General features: G+C 35.0%; 1 protein-coding gene across 1 annotated transcript in view; it reads right to left on the bottom strand.

Annotated features, from left to right (window-relative positions):
• Nucleotides 1-22,758, bottom strand: part of EPS8 (epidermal growth factor receptor pathway substrate 8) — a 105,431-nt gene that overhangs the window by 79,651 nt on the left and 3,022 nt on the right. The window contains exons 2-7 of the mRNA XM_006888480.1: nt 11,140-11,232; nt 9,347-9,415; nt 8,101-8,262; nt 5,725-5,874; nt 1,353-1,435; nt 625-761 (exon numbers count right to left, since the gene is read on the bottom strand). Coding sequence (XP_006888542.1) covers nt 625-761; nt 1,353-1,435; nt 5,725-5,874; nt 8,101-8,262; nt 9,347-9,415; nt 11,140-11,232 — 694 coding nt within the window. The remainder of the gene's footprint in view (nt 1-624; nt 762-1,352; nt 1,436-5,724; nt 5,875-8,100; nt 8,263-9,346; nt 9,416-11,139; nt 11,233-22,758) is intronic.

The raw sequence follows: 22,758 nt of genomic DNA on the forward strand, positions 1-22,758 counted from the left end.
GAGGAGAGACCGGTCCTTGGAGAAGGACATCATGCTTGGGAGGGTGGAGGGACACCACAGGAGGGGAAGGCCCTCTATGAGGTGGATTGATGCAGTGACTGGGATAATCGGGATGGGAGTGTCAGAGACAGTGTGATTGGCACAGGGCAGAGCAGAGTTCAGGGCTATTGTACACAGGGTCGCTATGAGTCGCAATCGACTCGACGGCACATAACAACAACAATAGTCAGAAGGGGCCAGTCTTTAGAAAATGACAGCATGCTGGGAAAGGTGGCGGATAAGTGAAAGAGATGAACTGACACCATGACAGTTAACAGTGGGTTTAAGACGGCAGATGTAGTGAGAATGGCACAGAATAAGGCAAGCTTCAGGTGTGTTGTTCACAGGGTCACTAAAAGATGCAGTTAATTCCATAGCACCTAACAACAACAAAGGAATGTATAGAATCTTGCCATATCATTCTTGTTTTATACGTGGTTAGCTGGTATAATGGCATAGTATAAACTATGGAAAGTAATTCATTTATGTAGAAATATAATCATGAGGAATTCCAGAAAGGTTTTAAGCAAGAATATTATAGTCCAAGGTAAGTGTTCACCAAGCATTAATTCAGGAAATACTCACAATCTCCTTGGTCAGCTGCCCAAGCAGACCATGCTGCCACTCGACTTCTAACATCCACCTGAGTGACGGTCCCAGGGGGCACTGGGGCAGGAGCTCTTGGAGGAGGTGGTATACCTGGATCTGCTTTGGAAATCATTCTAAAAAAAGGAGGAAAACAAACTCAATCTTTAACATTCTGCTTCTCTAACTCATGAACTCTTTCAATTTATGGTATTAGTCCTTCCATTTTAAAAAGATCTATTTGAAGGGCAGAACATTCCATCGTATGCATATTCAGGAATATATATAAAATATGCAACTACTGGAAACTTGAAATTCAGTTCTAAAACAGGTTGAATTTTTGTTCTCATGTCATTTGGGAACATCTATACAACTGTATTCCTAACGTCTAGTTTATATTGCCCCTAACTATAGTTTGAATTGATTCTCCGTGACTCCCAACCAAAGAGAGAGAAGTTGTATCAGAGAGCAGCCAAAAAGCAGAAAAAAAGGTGCACACGGGTACACACGGTGCATGTGCGTGCAAACATGCATGAGTGTGCATGCACACACACACACTGATAGTGCTATAAGAGCAAACAAACTGTGACTACAGCTAGCAATCTATGAAGTAGAATAGAAAAAAAAAGGTTGAGGTTGTTTGGGTTTTTTCCCTTCTCACTCTTTAGAGAGAAAAAAACCTTTAAAAACAAATCAATCCTACTCATAATTTCTCTTAATGTCTTTACCTCAGGGCCTCAGGCCGCCTCTTCTGTTTCCCACCTTTGCTGTCACTGATTGCACTTTCAATATCTTCACTAATTAGGTTTGCCTGCAAGGAAAGACAAGTTACCTGGGGTTTATAGATTTTCTCAGTCTTGATATGCAGGTTAAAACAGAAAAACAGATTATGTTGCTTGTCTGAATCAATAAATGTCTTGACAAGAAAGGAAAGCCTTTGGCTTTCTATCTGCATTCAATATACAACTCTCTCAGTTATTTAATGGTAAACATCACAAGGACAGAATTCAAGGACTGAAGAATTCTTAAATATTATATGATCCAAGATTTCCTTAGGTTTTTTCTTTTAAGGAAAAAACCCCTAGCCTCATAAAAAGGAAAATATAAAAGGTCATGATTAAAAACGTAAGTATTTTGAAAACAAAACTAGATAAATTTTGCAGCTTGAGAAAAAATGATAAGATTCGAGCATGGAAAGGGTTGAGTTCTTCCCCTTCATCCCTCTAGGATCCGCTGTTGTTGGTATTAGGTGCTATCAAGTCAACTATAATTAATTGCAATGTCACAATCTAAATCTTGCCGTATCCTATGTGATCTTCATAATCTCTAACATACTCCAGCTCACTGTTACAGTCACCATGTCAATCCACCTCACAGAGAATCTTCCTTCCTCTCCACCTCTCCACCTTTCCCAGCATGATACAGTCTTTTTCCAAGGACTGGACCCTGGGCAATCATTAACCTGGTGAAACAATTACTCAGTTCCAGCAGACCTACTCTCAGCATAAAAAGTCTTCTTTTGGGTTGTTGTTGTTATGTGCCGTCGAGTCGTTTCCGACTCATAGCGACCCTATGCACAAGAGCCCTAAACCCTGCTCTGTCCTGCGCCAATCGCACTGCCTCTGACACACCCATTCCAATTACCCCAGTCACTGAATCAATCCATCTCATAGAGGGTCTTTCCCTCCTGCGCCGTCACTCCACCCTCCCAAGCATGATGTTCCTCTCCCAAGGACCTATCCCTCCTGGCAACATGTCCCAAGTATGTCAGATGAAGCCCCAGAATCCTTGCCTCCAAGGAGTAGCTTGGTTTAATCCTCTTCAAGATGAATCTGTTTTCCTGGCAGTCCATGGTACATTCAACACTCTTCTCCAGCACCACAGCTCAAAGGCATCAACTCTCCTTCTGTCCTCCCTAGTCATTGTCCAACTCTCTGATGCATAACAAGCGATTGCAAAGACTATGGCCTGTATCAGGTGCACCTTAGTCTCCAGAGAGACACCGTTGCTCTTGAGTACTCTAGAGAGCTCCCTAACAACAGCCTTTCCCATCACGATATGCTTTTTGATTTCCTGACTGCTGGTGCCAAAACTGTTGACTGTGGAGCCGAGCAAACTGAAGCTGTGAACAATCTCAATCTCTTCACCGTCCATCCTGATGCTGCCAATTGGTCCAGTGGTGAGAATCTTTGTCTTCTTGACATTGAGCCTCAGTCCATACTGAAGGCTGCAGTCCTTGACCCTCTGCAGCAAGTGCATGAGGTCCTCCTCAGTTCATTTTTCAATTTTGTCATTTCTGATAAAAATTAATGTATCCTTGATGAACTTTTCCAACAAGAACAGCTGACTGTGTCTCTTAGGAAGGAAAGATTATGCAGTTTATTTATTGACAGTGATGATGATGATGATGATTATATGATACATTCTTGCCAGGATGTATTCATCTTCTCTTTTTGTTCCCAATTATTTTTGTAATGATGTATGATTTTCTCAAATATGTGTACTGTGTATTTGGTTCCATTATAAATATCACATTAAAGGCTTTCTATGGGGTGTTATAGTTGTTGTTATGTGCTGTCCAGTTGCCTGTGACTCATAGTGACCCTATGTATAACAACTTTGAAGCCTGCCCTATCCTGAGCCAGTCTGACTCCACCACACCTATGTCCATTGCCCCAGTTAATCATGTCACCTAACACTAAATTTTTGGAGCACTAATTTAACCTCCATTTTTAAAGAGGAAGCAGAGGCATAGAGAAGTAATGCATGCAAATTCCTATAGTAAGTGTCAGCTATTGTGTAGTATTCAGTTTATTCCAACTCATACAGTCCTAGAGGAAAAGTAGTAGTTGTTGTTATGTGTCATCAAGTTGACCCTATGTACAACAGCTGTGAACCCTGCCCTATCCTGAAATATCACTGACTGTGATACACCTACTCCCATTGCCCCAATTATTGCGTCAATCCAACTCATCCGGGATCTTCCTCCCCTGTGCTGTCCCTTCACCCTTCCAAGCATGATGTCCTTCTCCAAGGACTGGTCCTTTCTGGCCACGTGCCTAAAGTATGTGATATGGCACTTCAAAACCCTAGCCTCCAAGGAGAAACTTGGTTTCACCCTTTCCAAGAAAGATCTGTTTGTTCTCCTTGTGATCCATAATATGTTCAATACTCTTCTCGAGCACCACAACGGAAAGGCATTAATTCTTCTTCTTCCGTCCTTAGTTGTTGTCCAGCTCTCTGATGCATAGCAAATAATTGTAAAGACCATGGCCTGAATCTTAGTCTCTAGACTGACATCCTTGCTTCTCAGTACTCTGAAGAGGTCCCCGATCACAGGATTTCTCAGTACAATTCTTCTATTGATTTTCTGACTGCTGGAACCAAGAGTGTTGATTGCGGAGCTGAGCAAGCTGAAACTGTTAATGACCTCAATCTCGTCTCCATCTGTCTATGTTAATATTGAGGATGCTTAGGAATTTGGACTGTTCTACCAGAGGACTATTATACTTTCAAGAAAAATTTTAGTGAAAGTGAAACAGGAACATTGTGTGAATTCCCATGAAAACAAACTTTAAAACTCAAAAAGGCTATATGAAAGGAATTTTACCATATTTGATAGTGTTAGTTATTTTCAATTGGGGGAAAAAAGAAAAAAAAACCCCAATCTATCTCATATGGAATACATATTATTAAGTAAATGCTACAGCTGATTAAGGGTAGGTGACTTCTTCACTATGGAAAAGCATCAAGTAAATCATTTCAGATCCATCAGTATTACCACTCTCTATCAAATAAAGCAAGTTCTTATTCTCAAAATGGAATTCTATCATCTTTACTCAGAACAGTATCTCTCCTTTCCCAAGGGAGTGGTTAAAGAATTGATGCAATACCATACTATATACTATCAATGTCTTAGCTCTGTTACTAAAGTGTTTAAATTTCACTAATTTTCACAAAGAAAAATATTCAGTAGAACATACTGACTTGATACATCTAACCTTGCAAAACTCTTAACATACTTAAATTGACATATAAAGCACTATAAAAAAGATGATGAATATTGCATATATAAATTACATGTAGGAGTTTCTTTCAGATAAAATGTTTCAGAAAATAATCTAAGATATAAATTGGAATAGAAGAAAATTATAAAACTGCCACTTTAAAATTATCATATTTTAATGGAAAACATACAGAAAGAAAAAGATAAGTAATTAATTTCCTAGCATTTCAATTTAAGATATTTTATAAGAGATTAACACAGTGATAAATCACTTCATTGACAAAGCAGCAATTAACACAAAATTACTTCCTTTTGAAAGAAATCAGCTCTTGAGATAAAGATATAAGGTTGAAGACAATTTCTAAAGTATCACAAATTATAATCATTTTAAAATTAAAATGTACTTTAAAATACAAACCTTCAGGATATAGCCTATGATTACCGGTAACTATGCTCAATTATTCTTGCATATCCCTTGGAGGTTACAACTCTAAGCAATTTTTCAAGTCACATAATTACACAAAACCTAACAAAATCAACCTCACTGAAAGTGATTCATTTCTGAGTCAGAGTGACACTGTAGACAGAAAATTGTCCCACAGCATTTCCAAGGCTGTAAATCTTTACAAGAGCAGACTACCAACTCTGTTTTATATAGAACAGCTGGTGAGTTTGGATTACAAACATTTTTTGTTTAGTACTTAGTGTTTTATCACTATCTTGAAAATCAGTAGGATAGAAATTCTAATGTTTAATAAAAATAAGAAAACATGATTATTCATTGTCCATCATATACAGTAATTAAAAATCAATTTCTACTTTTATAAATTCAAGGTATTTGGTAAAATCTTTATTATATTATCTAGGATGATTTCTTTATAAATAGAAAATCATGATTTTTATGCCACTTTCTCTTTACTTACTTGGTTTTGAAATCCTACAGAAAATACCCAAGTATGTGCTGTCAGAAAAATTCTCAGAAGGAAAAAGTCTAGTGTCCACCAGGCATAGGATGGAAATAGGTAATATGTAAGCTGTCAGACGAACATTCGCTGGAGGGGGCAAAAATAAAATCACATTTTCCCTTTTTTTACCTTAATCTCATCACATTGGAAAAGATGAAGATCTGGCTTGCTTTGGGTGGGTTCTTTGCATACCAGGGCAAGAAGTGAATCATAGTTGCAGGAATGCATCACAGCCTGGCAGTGCTGGATCGTGTTTAAAGGAAAATTCTCCAATTCATTCTAGAAAGTGAAAATATTACTTGCTTTATTTTTTATTCTATATTTAAAACCAAAGAACTCCAACAAAAAATTTTTGTTTTGATTTTTTTAACTTTCATTGTAATTTGAGTGAAAGTTTACAGAGCAAATTTCACCAGACAACAATCCATACATAGTATGTTTCCTGACATAGATTACAATACTCACATTGCAATAACACTCTTCTAGCTTCTCCCTTCTCATTTCCATTCAACCCTCCATGTTTTCCAACTTCTTTCATGCTCCCCCTTCTCCATTCATCCTTCCTGCCTATCCCACCCTTCTTGGGACAAAGGCTGCCCTCTGATGTTGTCTGGTTGACTGATCATACGAAGGTTTTCTTCCCAGGTGTTAGTGATCACCTTGTAGGCCTGCCTGTGGTTTGGCTGACAGCTGACTCACAGTGGTGATTTCAATCTCTGGTCTGAAGGGGTGCTAAAGGAAACAGGCTTTCATCAGTCTCTATCATATCAGCAAGGCTGGTCTTTTTAGTGATTTTGAGTTTTGTTCCAAACTCTTCTCTTACTCTATCAGGATCATCTGCTGTAACTCCTTCCAGAGTAGTCAGCAATGGTAATAGGACCCCATCTAGATTTTCAGGTCTAAGAGCTGTGGTGACTGAAAATTCCTTTTCATCTCTATCTCTGTTCTTCACTCTGAATGGTGAGGGATCAAAAGCTGTGCTTCAGATAGCCATTTGAAAGCTTCTAAGACTCTCATTTACTGGATGTAGACCCGTGTCTCTGTGGACTTCGATAATTGACTTTGATGTCCCCCAACAATGTGGTCTTGAGTGCCGGGGCAGCAACTCATTCCTTCCAGGTGTTTTGTTATAGCTAGAAGGTTTCAATTTTGATCTATTGACCACACTCATCATACAAATAATTTTTAAAAGGTGTGAAACACTATAAATACAGAAGATGGTTAGGCAGGAGAAAAACAGTGCCAGGCACTAAGCTGAGGCAATATGACAAAAATGGGAATATGTAACCAATGAGCATAACTATATAAAGATAATACTCAATTTAAAATTACTGGGGTTTTTTTCAAATTATAAGGAAAATGTCATGCCTTTATGAACAAAAGAGGTACTAAAAAACAAAATAATTATATATTTTGGGTAGTACTCTATAAAGATTCATACAAATAAAACACAGGGCAAATTGAACTTTTATTCATAGTTAGAAATAAGTATAAAATGAGAGATATTTATTCTTATATTAAGGAGCTCTGGTGGCCCAGTGGTAAGAATCTGAGCTGAAATCTTGAAGCTATGCAGTTCGAATCCAACTGCTGCTCCCTGAAGGAAGGATGGGTAATCTCCTCCCATGTGATTAGTGCCTAGGAAAACCCACCAGAGAATCATCTATGGGGTAGTTCAGATTCAATGGCACACAACACCACATTCTTAAATTAGTCAAATTCATATTCAAACTCATTACTTTTATGTTATAACAGACTCACAGCTGATCCTCCAGAGAATTTTCAGAGTAAATTACATGGGAGGAGGATGCCCATCTTTCTCCCATAAAGCAGCTGGTGGATTCAAACAGCCTACTTTTGGGTTGGTGGTGTAATTCCTTATCTATTAGGCCAAGAGATATAGTATTCTTCAAACTGGAGTGTCAGGTATAGAGTCAACTGCAACTCAATAGCATTTAATAACGACAAACTTAATTCTAAATCTTGATTCCTTGGAAGCTGACAGAGTTAAGAAATACAGCTCCCATTAAAATAGAAATTAAAATTTAAAACCTCTAAGACATACAACAAATATAATAAGCATGCTTTCTTTTTCATTTACAAAAGTAAATGAAATTATGTTTTAACCTGTAATTATTCAAAACCATTAAAGCTAAAAGCATATTCAGCTGTTTGCCTCCAGCACACAATGAAATTAATAAGACACACACACACACACACACACACACACACAACACACACACAAAGGGATGAATTTTACGTTCATTCCTATAAAAACACCCGAATATTGCAACATTATGTTTCTTACTTCTTACATCTTGTTATTTGTGGGCAAAGTAAAAATTTCACCCTCCTATCTCAGCTTTAAAAATGTGATTTTGCATTTATATATAACATTTTTATCCCCAAACATTCATCCATTTTCAGATCAACTTGATGGCTGGTAAACATTAATATTTGTTGAGTTTTCTTGAAAATAAAATATTCTAACTTAACAAAACTTGCCTTTGATTCTAAATCAATCAGGCTCACGGCTTTGTCATCGACTTGAAGAATCATATCTTGAGTCCACACTTTGCCTTTGGCATCAAGCAATTTCAGCTTCCTGATTCCATCATCAATAGTTATCATAGCATCTTTGCGGTCCAGAACAAAAGTAGTCAAGTGCTTGAGATTGACAAAAAAATAAAATAAAATTATAATATATACACTCCTTTCATCATTTCCAAAAGAAATCAGAGCTACTATAATTGAGGTCAGCCAGTAGAGAGAGAAAGAACATGAAAAAGTTACTCTAGAAGTTGGTGGCTATTTTACAGAGATAAAATCAAATGGGCTTCTGATGAATAGAAGAAATAACACTTTGATTCATAAAATAATGAATTCTGTTTAAGACTGGGCTACGTTTAACTACAGAAAAATGATATAAAAAAATTCTTAACAGCAAAAGTAAGTGTCTCCTAAAACTAATTTTCCCATCATTTTATTAGATTGTGGGTTAAGTGGTAAACAACATCATGAAATCTGTACCACAGCTTCAAAACAATACAGATACTTTAGAGTATCATCTGTACCATCTATGAAACTCTTCTTTTTTTAAAATAATTTTTCAATGTTCATTTTAACAAGTTTACTAAAAAGTTAGATTTTCATTCATTCATTATTTCACATTTTCTACCAAACTTTTCATTGTACCAAACTATCAAAACAAAATATTTAAATTAGCATGAATGATAGTTATAAAATTGAAAGCAAAAAGATATTTATTTATTTCAATATTTTCTCTTAGAACCAGACTCACCTAGATAAACCCCCATTAAAAGTAAAATTCTTAAATGACAGCAATATGACAAAACCAAAAAGAAGCCCTGATTTAAGGAAAAAATAGGAATGACTTTAGATAAAACTAAATGTAAAACAAAATCACTCAACCTGTCAAAGGCTTAATTTCAGTAAGATTCTATAGTATCAAATAAAAGCACTTTTATAGTGATCAAAATAAAGTTGGCACTGAAGAGTAAAGTTATCATTATAATTTGTTCTCTATAAAAACAGATCTTAGACTAATAAGACACTTTTCTATGTCTTATTAGACCTAAAACACCTCCGTTTTGTTTTTCTTTTTTTTAAACACTTCAGTTTTACAAAAATCTAAAAGACAAGACCACCATAAATTAAAATATTTTGCAGAAATGAAATCAAGCATAATTCTGATTTAGTTTTTATCCTTCAAAAATACTTTGAGTCTTACTTCAACTCGGTACTGGGACACATCTGTAACACTGCTGATACTGTCTCTTGCATAGTTCTTCCTTTGTTCTAAAAAAGAAATGTAAAAAGTCATTATTTATCCACTAATAGGCTGGAGTTCATGTACTCCTGTCATGTGGCTATCTCTAAAACTAGTCTATCTCACATATAAATACAGTAGTTGACAAATCACCATTGTTTGGTGTGTCTGAAAACATTCATTATTCACAGTAAATCTTAAAGTCACAAGAAAAATGAAATGACAGGCATGAACAATTTGATCTAATAGAAATTTTCAAAATCCCAAAGTTAGCTGGATTATAAATACAGGAAAAAGAGTGATTTCATTATGCCAAAAATAAAAAAAAGAAAATAAAAATTGCCTTCTAAGTTTTAACTGTGTATGCACTGAAAACAAAACAGGACTGCAAAGACTGTCATAGATACTGTATTATATGAGTTAGACTACATTATTAAAATAACTAGACACTACACAAACATCTTTCACAACAGTCAATGATAGTGTTAAAGAAGATTGAAAACATGATTCATACTAATCATTAAATATTAGCAATTTTCACACACATCTATAGAACACACAAATGTGATGCTCAGAGTTGTAGATATAAACTGTTAAGAAAAATAAGTTATATAGGCAGAAAGCTTCTAAACCAAACCATTTACAAAGCTAAAAGAAATTCTACTTTTTCTTTAGTGAAATGCTGCAAAACCAAAAATGACATTAAACTATATGGAGGAAATTTGCTTATTTGTAAATGTAAGTGACCTAGTAGTGCCTTAAAGCAGAATACAAAATATAAAGATTAAAACAGTATCAAACCTATAGCTTTAAAATTTGAGCTTCTTTATGCAAGAACAAAAATCTAACCTTCCCCACTAAAAAAAATAAAATAAACATGCTTATTTTAATTGCTATGAAACCTTAATACTTCCTATACAGCAGATATGGAAAAACTCATCTGTGCATAAAATAAAAATACTGAAATAAAGAGTATAATTTAGAATAGTAATAAATGGAATTTAATAATTGTATTAATTTTTATTTTATAACATACATAGATAATGAAAGTTTCCATTTATATTTATGTAAAAGTTTATGAAAGTATCCATTAGGACACTCTAATGTTATTCCAAAAAGAATCTTATTTTTGCTTTTGCAGCATGAAAATTACTTAAAAACAAACACACTACAGAGCTCAGTATCTGTGCTACCTCTCTTTTTTTGTTTGGATGATGACCTGAAGAAGTATGATCCATCTGTTCCTACCAAAATAACGTGATCAAAGCAAGATCTCATTTCACCTCACATTTCTAGTCTGAGATGACATAAACATCTTCACATACATTGTTATATTCTAGCTAATGCAAAGTTAACAAGCATGTTTATGTTGTTGAATACCATCGAATTGGAACTGACCCATACCTGATCCTACAGTAGGCTTTCAAAGGCAGTAAGCCACATTAGAGGAGATTGCTCCTCTTTCTTCTGGGGAGCTGGTGGATTTGAACCATATGCCTTTGGGTTGACAACACAAATCCTTACCACAAAGCCATAAATCAATGTGAAATATTAACCATTGTTCTTAGGAAAACCATTATAATTGGAAATAAATAATAATAGGGGCATAAATAGTGAAGGCACATTAATAAATGATCACTATTTCATAATTAATGGTTTATTATATCAAATATATTACTGTCCATGGCCAACTCCAAATATGACATTCACTCACTGCCCTCAAATTGGTCTTGACTCACTGTAACTCTCTAATAGTAAGCTGCATCAGCAGAAAATTGTCCATCTTTCTCCAGAGGAGTCACTGATGGATTTGAACCACTGGAGTTACATAGACTCGTCGTGACTGACTAACAACAAATTTCACTCTAGATTATACAACCAGAGGTCCCTTCCAAACATTTCCTAGAATCTAACATAGGGAACTCCGGTGATCTAGTGGTAAGAAGCTGCACTGTATTCCTCAAAAGTATGTGATTTGAATTCACCAGCAGCTCCATGGGAGAAGGATGGGAATTCTCTTCCCATGTGATTAACTGTCTCTGAAAACCTTCTTGAGTGTCAGCTGTGGGTCAGTTTTGACTTGACAGCATACAACAACTTAGGGATATCAAAGAGAAATAGCTTTATACTGGCAGTTCTAGTATATACAAATGCTTGGATAAGCCTTTCAGATAACTGTCTGACAAATCTAGTTGAAGGTAAAAAAAAAAATTCCATTATCTTACTATGTCATTCACTAAGAATTTATCCCTTAGATTTGACTGCACTGATTCCTCAGTTCCATCAAAATGCTTTGTGAATAGTGTGATTACAACTAATCCATTGCCTAGCAAATGCATACTACTGTTATTATTGTTAAATAAGAACTTATTCTCAGGGGATTTCTGTTAGCCTAGTGATAAGAAGCTGTACTGCAATCATAAAGGCACACAATTCACATCCACCAACTGCTCCCTGGGAGAAGGATGGGCAATCTCCTCCTGTGCAGTTGACAGCCTCTGAAAATCTGCTGGAAGGTCAATTATGAATCAATTCCGACTCACTGGTGCTCAACATCTATAATTTATTTTAGGAATTCCTAAAGCAATATTATATAATAAGTAAGATAGATATGCATTAAGAGAACATTTTCTTTTAAAGGTTCTAGAATGTCATTGAATAGATTTATAAATAAGCCCATGGTCACCCTGATTTAAATTAAATAATTAGAGATTAACATGAACAGTTAAATAAGCAATTTTAAACAAAGGTCCCCCAAAAATCAATAGTATATAGTATACTTCTTTCTTTTATGTAAATCCTATGTACTCAAATGTCTAGTTGTAAATGTTTGTAGGCTGACAGAAATTTCACTAAGAGCCTTAAAATGGTATGTTGAAGCCCAAGTAAAATCTTTTTCACTCATGTTGAAGTCTCTAATGAAAGTTCATTATTTTCTGTAACAATACACTTCAACTTTTTAAGGGGTCAAAAGAATACCAGGGCTTGGGACGGAGTTCATTCTGGTTTGAGACTCTGATTGAGAATTTGCATTTCAACACAGATAGACAGAACCAGACCGCATTAACAATATACCCTAGTGATACTTAGGAAATTCTCAAGTGATTACATAAAATACACTACAGATAGTCACAACTATGAAAGATATAAACTCTGAAAGACATTTATGCCAAACTAGAAAACAAAATAAGATTCATCTGGGGAACTTGTTAACATGTAGATTCTGACTCAGTATATCTGCAGTAGAAAGGTACATTTTCAACAGGAGGTTAAGCCAGACAAGCCAGTTCAAAGCCCTGAAAAATACTGGCTCCATAGATTTTAATCTTGGACAGTCTGGACACTGAGAGTTGTGAAAGCTCCTCAAGTGATGTGAACATACAGCCAATGTTATCAATCACTGCTCAAAAATCTGTGCAAATACCAACTCATCTATATGCTATCTCTTCAAGGTGAAAACTTCTCTTACCAAATTAAGAGTATAAGTCATGGCTAAATAGTATAATAAACAATAATGAAATAAAATCTGCCAAAATCTTGGATTTATTCTATTATATTCCCTAAACTAAAATTTGGAATCCCTGTCACCCTAAGAATCAATTAGCAACAACAGCAACAAAACAGGATCCATCCTTCATTTCTCATAGTACCACTGTTATGTTTTACTATTTTTCTTATCAACTTCATCTATGGAGCACAAAAAAAGAGTTATATTAAGGAGCGAAGAAAAACTTTGATATGATATTTTTAGTAATATTACCTTAAAATGTTATAGCATAAACTGATAATTTTCAGATAAGAAATATTAATTTAGGTGTGAGTAAACTCTTCAGATAGTACAATATAACTGTGAATGTGAAACCTTCAAAAGGGTCCCTGGAGGCACACTAGTTAAAGCACTTGGCCAGTAACCAAAAGGTCTATGGTTCAAAGCCACCAGACACTACTTGGGAGAAAGATGCAGCAATTTTGCTTCCTTAAAACTTATTGTCAGATGCTGTTAAGTCTGCTCACACTCACTTCAATCCTACACATAAGAGAAGCATCTTTACAATCTCTGATGTGCTTACATCTGTTTTATTGCCCCCTCCTGATCACAAGCCCAAAGCATGTGAGATAAAAATCTGATCATTCTCAAGTCTAAGGAGCCTCCCACATTTTGCTAGTTCTGGCAGTCCACAGCATATTCAATATTCATTACCAACACCACAATTCAAAACCTCACATGGCAATTTTTCTCTGTCCTGTGAGGTGTCTGTTAGAACAGGATCTATGCGGATGATTTGCTGTGTTGTTTTTTTTCTTAATCGAAGTTTCAGTATTTGAATTCTATCCCCTTCCCCTACATGGGTTTTCCAGGGAGCTCAGGCAGTTTACTTTGTGCATCTACAGTGGTCCCAATTCACCAGCTCAGGAATAAGATAAGCAACTGCCTCTCGTTTCACTTTGCAGCCTTGGAAACCTAATGTAGGGTTGTGATGAGTTGGAACTGACCTGACGGTAGTGAATCTGAGATAGAATTTAATATTTAGAAATGCAGCTAACGATATAGAAAATTTCTACTTCTTCCTGTGAAATAAAGTGTTTCTTAGGGAGCAAGGATCTGTCAGTTACAAAAGGATAAAAAGTAACTAAAAATGGCTGCTGAATATTTCTCTAAATAAGCTATCTTTCATATTAGGTATTTCCTTTACCCTTACAGAAACTTTCAACTACATTAAAAACTGAATTCTCCATTATCTTAATTTATCATTTCTATAGAGGAAAGGTGCTTAGTGGAAATTAGGAAAAAGTGATAATTACAAAGTCTTTTATCTAAGCAACTAAACTCCTAGTGTGACAGATTAAGATATTATTTTTAATTATTATTTTTAAAACACAAAAAAACATTCTCCCAAAACTACATTATTTAAGAATGAATTTTATTGTTCTGTTCTTATCCTGTGAGGAGGGAAGAAACTTTAAATGTATCAGGTAAGCCGGGGGAATTGCAAAACTGTCATTTAGAGTCACATGCTCTAGGGCTCACTCTGGTAATCAGGTGCTACTTACTTCTTCAAAGAATTTCAGAAGAATAGAATTTGTTCTTCTAATGATATATTTGTATTTATGTGGCTTCCCTAAGTAAAACACACTCTTTAAATAGTGGAAAATAATAAACTAAGAAATAGGAAAAACGGAAGTGGCCTTTAAGTTTTGTCTAAACTGTAACTTCTGCATGACTGCTTGGGTTTCAAATGTGACAATCAGAGATTAAACAGCAAGACTGCCAATCAGTATGTATTAAGAGATAAAAATAAATTTAAAAAAAGAGGAAACAATAGTAGAAAAGGGCAAGAAAAGAGCAATAGAAAAAGATAAAAGTTATGTGAATAGAGCCCTGGTTGGTTTTTGTTTTGTTTTTTAAGTGTCATATTCAGGAACATTGCACTGAGAAACTTTGTCAAGTACTGGGCAAAATCATAAGGGAGTTTATGGAAAATTCAGTTGTATGAACACTGACTTTTAGTTTACAGTTAGTTATCCTACATTTTTATCAGTTTCTCCCTCAGTAAATAATGCACTGATGTTGAGTTAATTCCAGCTTCTAGAGATCTTTTATCAGGTTTCCAAGGTTGTAAATTCTAAAAGGAGCCTGACCTCCATTGTCCCCAGAGCAGCTGGTGAATTAGAACTATTTAAAGTGGTATGGATCTTGGATTAACAGCACAGCTATCTATGGACTACACCACAGAGTCCATTCCTCCTTCAGTAGAAAATAAAGGGTAAAAAAATTATATTCTCTGATTTACTAACATGATGAAAAATTCAAACTCAAGGTTAAATTAGACTTGACGAGAATGCACCTATTGTTTTATCTGTTGTTGATTGTCGTCGTTGAGTTGAACACGACTCAAAGTGACCCTATAAACAAAGGGCTTGAAGCCTTTCTATAATTATTGACATTTATCGAAGTTCATAGAGTTTCCAGAGGCATGCTGTTTAAGAAGCAGATGCCCCTCCTGCTTCCAAATTATTTTACTTAGCCTCTCAATATTAAAAATCTCAAAAATACTCTAAGTGCTGGTAAGTATGACAAAATATTATTAATCTGAAAGAACAAGATTTTCTGGTAAACAGGATGCCTTTAAACAGCTGATTATCATGGAAAATGATCATGTTGAAAATTCAGCAACAACAACAATTAAAAGAGAAGTTACTTTTCAAAAAAATTCAGCTATTCTGAATAAAGCACACAGTAAATGTTCTGAATGGTAGGAAGTCATCATGTTTCAACCTTAAAATTTGCATATTTAATGTATAACGTTTTATGAAGACATTAAATCTCAACTCTTAAGTTATTTCTTCTGCTAATGAGATTTTCAACCTTTACTGGCCCACAGCAAACGAGAAGCCTCGAGTCCCAGCACCAGAGGAAAATAAAAACCAAAACAACAAAACCTAGCCTGAAATATTCAAAAGGAAAAATTCTGAACCATTTGTATAATGAGCGCTCTGGTGGCCTAGTGGTAAGATTTTTGCTTTCAAAACCCCAAGACACATGGTTCAACTCCACCAGCTGATCTTCAGGACAAAGATGGGCAATCTACTCCTGTGTGATTGTTTCTCAAAACCCAGTGGAGGGTCAGCTATGGGTTAGTTCCAACTTGATGCTACACAACACAACAAAAAAGCACACTGCAACGGATGAGTACCTTTCAGTACACAACTAGAGAGCACAATGATGACCCACTGCATCAAGATATTATACCTGCTATGATCTGAGAAGATTTAAATAAATTCTTAATATACTAAGCAAGTGTATTCTTTTAAATTTCAGTACTTAAGCAAAAATACCACCTAAAAAACCCAAACATTAAATTTCCAATTTTCTAGTTACGTAAGCCAAATGAAATTATATGATCTTGAAGTAAAGGGAGGTATAATAAATCAATATTTCTTTTTCCAAGTAGGTAATGCCTTGTCAGAAGCATTTGCAGAGTCTCTCAGGACATTCTTGTAAAACAATTAAGACACTACAAAATAGGGTTAGTAAAACTGCAACATATCTTAATTGTTTTCTTTAAATAAATTAAAATTAATTACTTAATTATTAAAACAATTACTGTCTACTTTATCCTCAAGCCACCCTATAAACTGCAAGTTTGTTTAAATCAGGAGAGGCCATATATTATTCTATCACAAAATAAACATTTGTTGAATAAATTTTCTAGATTTACAAGTCACAACACTAGACCTTGGTAAGAATGCCCCAATATAGTACTCAAGAAAAGTAAAATCATATTGATGAAGCTCTAAGAAAACATGTTAATATATAACCTTAAACCAATCTCTTAAATGAATAATTTTAACTATTCAGTTCAATCACTGTGCATATCAAGCATAAAAAGAACCACAAAATCTTAAATCTGTTTCTTATTAGAAAACATATGAACATGTATATCTAGAGAATATATATAGTTCCATAATTTCAGAGAATACTTTAAAATCCTATAGTAGATGATAAAAATAATATAATAATAAACCCAATGCCATCAATTCATTTCCAATTATAGTAACCCTGTTGGATATCCGGATAATTGTTGACTAGAGTAGAAGTGTTTGTAGGATTTCTAAGAAGCAGAGCTTTTTTTTTTTTTAATCTTTACAGAAGCAGAGCTTCATTCTCCTGCAGAACAGCTGGTGGATTCTAACAGCCAACCTTTTGGCTGGCAGTCAAATATCAACCATTTCATCACCAAGAGTCCTTAATATATAAGTAAAACAATAATAACAAATGTATGCAATCACTGTTCTAAGCATTGTACATTAACTCGTTTAATGGTCATATCAACCTTACGAAATATGCTAATTATACAGATAAGAAAGGTGATTACTGATGGCAAAGTCATCGCCCAACATCATGATTAGGTGGAGATTGAGTTTGAACCCAAACACTGGTTCCAGAGTGTGCTTTTAATCACGCTATTCTAGCTTATTTTATAGTAGTAGTAAGTAAAAACCATGAAGATCTTAGAAAAACATAGAATTTCCTGTATATAAGTGGCATATTTCAGAAACGTTCAACTTATTTCCAGGGAATACTGGTGGTTAAGATACAACCCTGACACACACCCTTCCTGATTTTAAATCATACAGTGTTCCCTTGTTCCGTTTAGATAACAGCTTCTTGGTCTAGATTGCACATGAGTACAATTAAGTGTTCTGTGATTCTAATTTGTGTCAATGTTATCCATTGATTTTTATGATCCACACAGTCAGATGCTTTTGCATAGTCAATAATTAACACAGACAGACATTCCTGTGGTATTCTTTGCTTTCAGCCAGAATCCATCTGGCATAAGCAATGATATCCCTGCTGCCACAGCCTCTTCTAAAACCCAGCTTGAACCCAGCAGTTCCCTGTCAATGCACTGTTGCAGCTGTTTTCAGATGATCTTCAGCAATATTTTCCTTGCATGTGACATTAATTATATTGTTCAATAATTTCCCCATTCTGTTGGATCACCTTTCTTGGAAAAGGAAACAAATATGGATCTGTTACAGTCAGATATTTGGCCAGGCAGCTATCCTCCAAATTCCTGGAATATACTGGTGAGCACATTAGTTGAAACATATGAGTGTGTACCCCATCTATTCCTGGGGTCTTATTCGTTGCCATTGTTTTCAGTTCTTGTTCATATGGTACTTTCTGAAATTTTTCAATGTTGGCCAACACTTTTTTTATACAGTGATTCTGTACTTCTTCCACCTTCTTATAATGCTTCCTGGATAATTCAAGATTTTGCTTCTCTGATCCTTCAATACTGCGACTCAAACCTTGAATTTTTCAATCCTTTCTGCTTGAGAAATATTAAGTGAGTGACTCCCTTTTTATTCGATAACTCCAGATTTTTGCACATTTCATCATAATACTTTGCTTTGTCTTCTTGAGCTGTCCTTGGAAATCTTCTGTTAAGCTCTTTTACTTTAACATGTCTTCCCTTTGTTTTGGCTTCTTAAGGTTCTACTGAGATAGTTTCTGCTAACATCAATTTTGGCTTTTTCTCTCTCCCCCGTCTTTGTAATGACCTTTTTCTCTTTTCATGAATGATATCCTTGATTTCATCCCACCCACAGTTCCTTTGGTCTTCAATTATTGGTGATCAATAGCCCAAATTATTGTTCTTACGGTGATTTTTGAATTCAGGTGGTATAGGCTCAAGATTTATCTAGAAGGGTGTTTGTCATGGTTGTACCCTTTCTCCACACCTATTTAATCCCTTTACTGAGAAAATAATCTGTGAATGTGGCATGAGAATCAGAGGAAGATTCATCAACAACCTATGTTATGGAGATGACACAATCTTGCTTGCTGAAAGTGGGGGAGTCTTGAATGAAGGGTTTCCTGCAGAAATTTCAACTTAAAAAAAATAACAAAGGTCCTTAGCACTGGGCCAATAGGGAGCATATGACAGATAGAGAGAAAGGACTGAAATTGACAATAATGTCATCTTGCCTGGATCCAAAATCAACACCTTTGGTACCATCAGTAAAGAAATTAAGAGATGTATTGCTCTGGACAATTGGTGTCTGGGACCTCTCCAAAATACTGAAGTGCAATGATGTCACTTTGAAGACTAAGGTGTGCATTATTTAGGCTACAGTCTTTTCAATTACTTACTATGCTGGTCAGTGAATAAGGATTGGAGAAGAAGAACCTATGCCTTGAGTTGTTGTTTTGGAAAGGAGCACTGAATAGCTCATGGACAGCCTAAAGAACAAACAGGTATGTCTTTAAAAAGGTACATCCAGAATGTTCCTCTGAGGTAAGGATAGTAAACCTTCATTTCGTACTTTGGACATGTTGCTAGGACAGCCTACTCCTTGGAAAGGGATATCATACTTGGAAAGGTGGATGGTCAGTGAAAGAGTAAGACCCCAATAAGATGGACTGACAAGGTGACTGCAGCAATGAGCTCAGGTATGTCAGAAATGGTGAATATGGCACAGAATAGAACAGGATTAAGATCTGCTGATCATAGGATCACTATGAGTTATATTAGACTTGACAGCACCTAACAATAACAACTGATGGGAAAGTGGCAAGGAGCTACCTGCCAGCCCAAATGAATGCAGTTCTAATCCACCAGCTGCTCTATGGGAGAAAGAGGGTCCATCTCCCATGTGATATGTACTGCCTCTGAAAAAAAGCACCACCCAGTCAGCTGAGTGGGATCCAACTCGATATCACACAACAACAACAACAACAACAACAACTTATTTCTAGTAATGACTTTTACTGCATGTTTGACATTTTAAAAATGTTCTGAATATATGCGGCAATTAAAAGAGCCAACTACAAGTTAGACAAGAATTAGGAAGAAAGCTTGCTTTTTTGTGTGGTGCAGTACAGGATCATTTAAAGTCTGTTTATCTTAATGAACACTACACAAAACATTCAAGGGTGACGAGAAGAAAAAGTTAAGTCAACAGGACAAAATTAAGTGAATCAACCACAAAGATCAAAACAGACAAAAAAAAAGATGGAAAAAATCCACACAACACATTGACACTTTATAAAAAATGGGGAAAAACTGGGGGTAAAGAAATCCCCCCCTCCCCGTAGTTTTAAAGTATAAAAAAGAGGCCATTAGATATGCTACAATTCTGGAAAAAAAGAAAAAAAAAGTTCCTTCTATCTCTTATAGCTTCATAAAGCAATAATGAGTTTCAACTTCGACTATGATAAAGCAATTTGTCAAAAGTGGTTTAAAAACAACTATTTCTCATCAAATAAGCAAACATACCATAAAGGGCCTTTGCACTTGTTTTTGAACTCTGTTCTTTATCCATTTGGGGGAAAGTAGGTGATCCGAAGCCACTATAATAAAAAACAGTCATTGTGCTGGGTTAAAGTACAGAGTAAGCAGGTGAAATTTAAAACTACAGAATAAAAATTCCAATGAATCATAATCACATCATGTTTTTGTTTTTAACCTAAATATAGACCATATGTTTTATGAGCTGAACGAGTCAGATCTCATTCTGGTGAACAGACAAATAAATAGGAAATACATGTCACTCTACACCAATGAGGCCAAAATATGCTGTAAAGCAAGGCTCCTTTTCAAGTGCCAAGTTAGAACCAGAGCCAAGAGGATTCATCAATATCTTAACTGTCTTAGAAGAGTTTGTTGCCTATACTAGATTTCATTCTGATCCATAATTCAGTTGTATACCACTCAGTGATTCAAGGTATAATTGAACAGACACTACTTTAGCAAATAAAATATAATAAGACATCCCATCATTACATTTGACCTGATTTATATTACATCTACACCTCTGTAAAAATGTTACTTGCATTTTTGTTCACTTATTAAACAAACTTAAGCCTTATATGTTGGAAAAAAAATAAATGTATTAGGAAGGGTGAAGGGCAGGTTATTTTGAGTAGGATAAGTGAAATAGTTACAATAAAATTTGTTCTGGGGGAAACTAATAGATATAGCATGTAATATAAAAAAGTAGTAACTTTTATCAGAATATCCAAGTAGGCTTTACCACCAAGTTAACATTTAATCAGAATCTAAAAAATATGACAAGAAATTCAACAAATAGGGGTATAACTAAGTGAGGTAAAGGCAGGTGGAGCTGACATATGTTCAAGAAATAGGTGTCTAAGGGGGAAATGCATCTAATGTGATGTGTTTACAATTGAAAAATAGCTAGGCTATTAGGTTTAAGGCATATGAAGATACTGTACAACATGTTAAAGGATTTCTTCATCTTCTATATCTAATAATATTTTTACATGGTCTGGAGGTGAAAGGAGTAGAATTTAAAGAACATGCAGAAAATAACAGCAAGGCAAGCAGACAGGAAAGGGATAAAAAAACTCAGGTAGGTGCTGAAAGTCACAGCAGAGTGATAACAGGAAGACAGAGATAGAAACAAGAGTGCTTTAACAACGAAATAAAAGAAATTAATCAACGGATATTTCTGTTAAAAAAAGAATTATAGTCAACCTTTCTGGCTTAAATAACTAATGGACAAAACAGTGGTGGTTCTGTTGGCTCTTAATTAACAAAACTAAAGAGATTTGTGAAAACTTTTGTAAAGAGAAAAGGTAAAGTACAGCACTTTATGATATGAATAATCTGGTTCTGGAAAACGAAGGTGAATTGTATAGCAGCACAAAGGTCAATACAGAAAATAATAACAAAAATATATGATAGTCACTTAAACCAGGGTTTGTGATTTCAAGTTACACTTGGGATCTTGGGAAATGTTTGTGTGCCTGATCATTTTTTAAAGAACAACAATAAAACTATGGTAAATATCTCAACTAACATAGATGAGAAGGCATTTATAGCTCCTGAAATTCTGACATTATATGAACAAAAATAATAGAAATAGAATGTTACAGTGAAACAAAAGTGTAAAAAACCAGAACAAAGAAAGCATTTTCCAACTATGAAATCAGTACTCAGTGAGTTCGACATTTACTCAACTAACTTATTTTTATCAAATCCATAAATACTTAATAACAGTGTTACAAATAAATCCCGTATCACTGAAAAATGAACCACATAAAGACACAAATTTTTTACAAAACAGAAAATACTTAAAATCATCAAATCAAATCTCCCCCTAAATTAAGTATAATCTTTTCAACTTACTTCACTTGAGATGAGTACATTCCAAAACCACTGGGATGATTTGAAACATGGCCATTCATCCTGGCTTCTGCACCTGTGTTCTGGGAAAAGGAAAACACACAGATTGAAGGCAATAAAAAGATCACTGACACCTCAGTTTCAAAATGAGTTATTCATTCAACAAATATGTGTCCTTATCAGGAATGATGGCAAGGGTTAGAAAGAGACATGTTCCCCACCCTCAAAGAGCTCAGGCTCCAAAGGTACAGATGGACATATACTAACAAACATTTAATAAGATTTTAAAATTCACATACTATAAGAATAACCATCAGATTATTTCAGAGTAAATCAGACATAATCAGAATAAAAGAAAAATCTGAATGTAGTCTTGACTTTTCTAATAGGTATTAATTCCACATTCAAAATCAGTTGTTGGCTTCAAAAATTTTTGTTTACAATTTTATTAAAAATGCAATATATAATAATTAAAGACATCAGTAATGTATAAAATTACAATAGGCAGACATATAACCAAGGGCTTCATCATCTAAAAGTAGGAGTTGTTTTTCGTAAAAGACAGAAATTTTGAAGTCATGTCTTTTCAATCTTTTTTTTATGTTGTTGTTGTTGCTACGTGCCATTGAGTTGCTTGAGACTCAAAGCAACCCTATTTACAACAGCCCTAAACTCTGCTCTGTCCTGTGCCAACTGTACTGTCTCTGACAC

The sequence above is a fragment of the Elephantulus edwardii genome, unplaced genomic scaffold (assembly GCF_000299155.1).
Source record: "Elephantulus edwardii isolate Elephantulus edwardi_28Jun2011 unplaced genomic scaffold, EleEdw1.0 scaffold00067, whole genome shotgun sequence".
Classification (NCBI taxonomy): domain Eukaryota; kingdom Metazoa; phylum Chordata; class Mammalia; order Macroscelidea; family Macroscelididae; genus Elephantulus; species Elephantulus edwardii.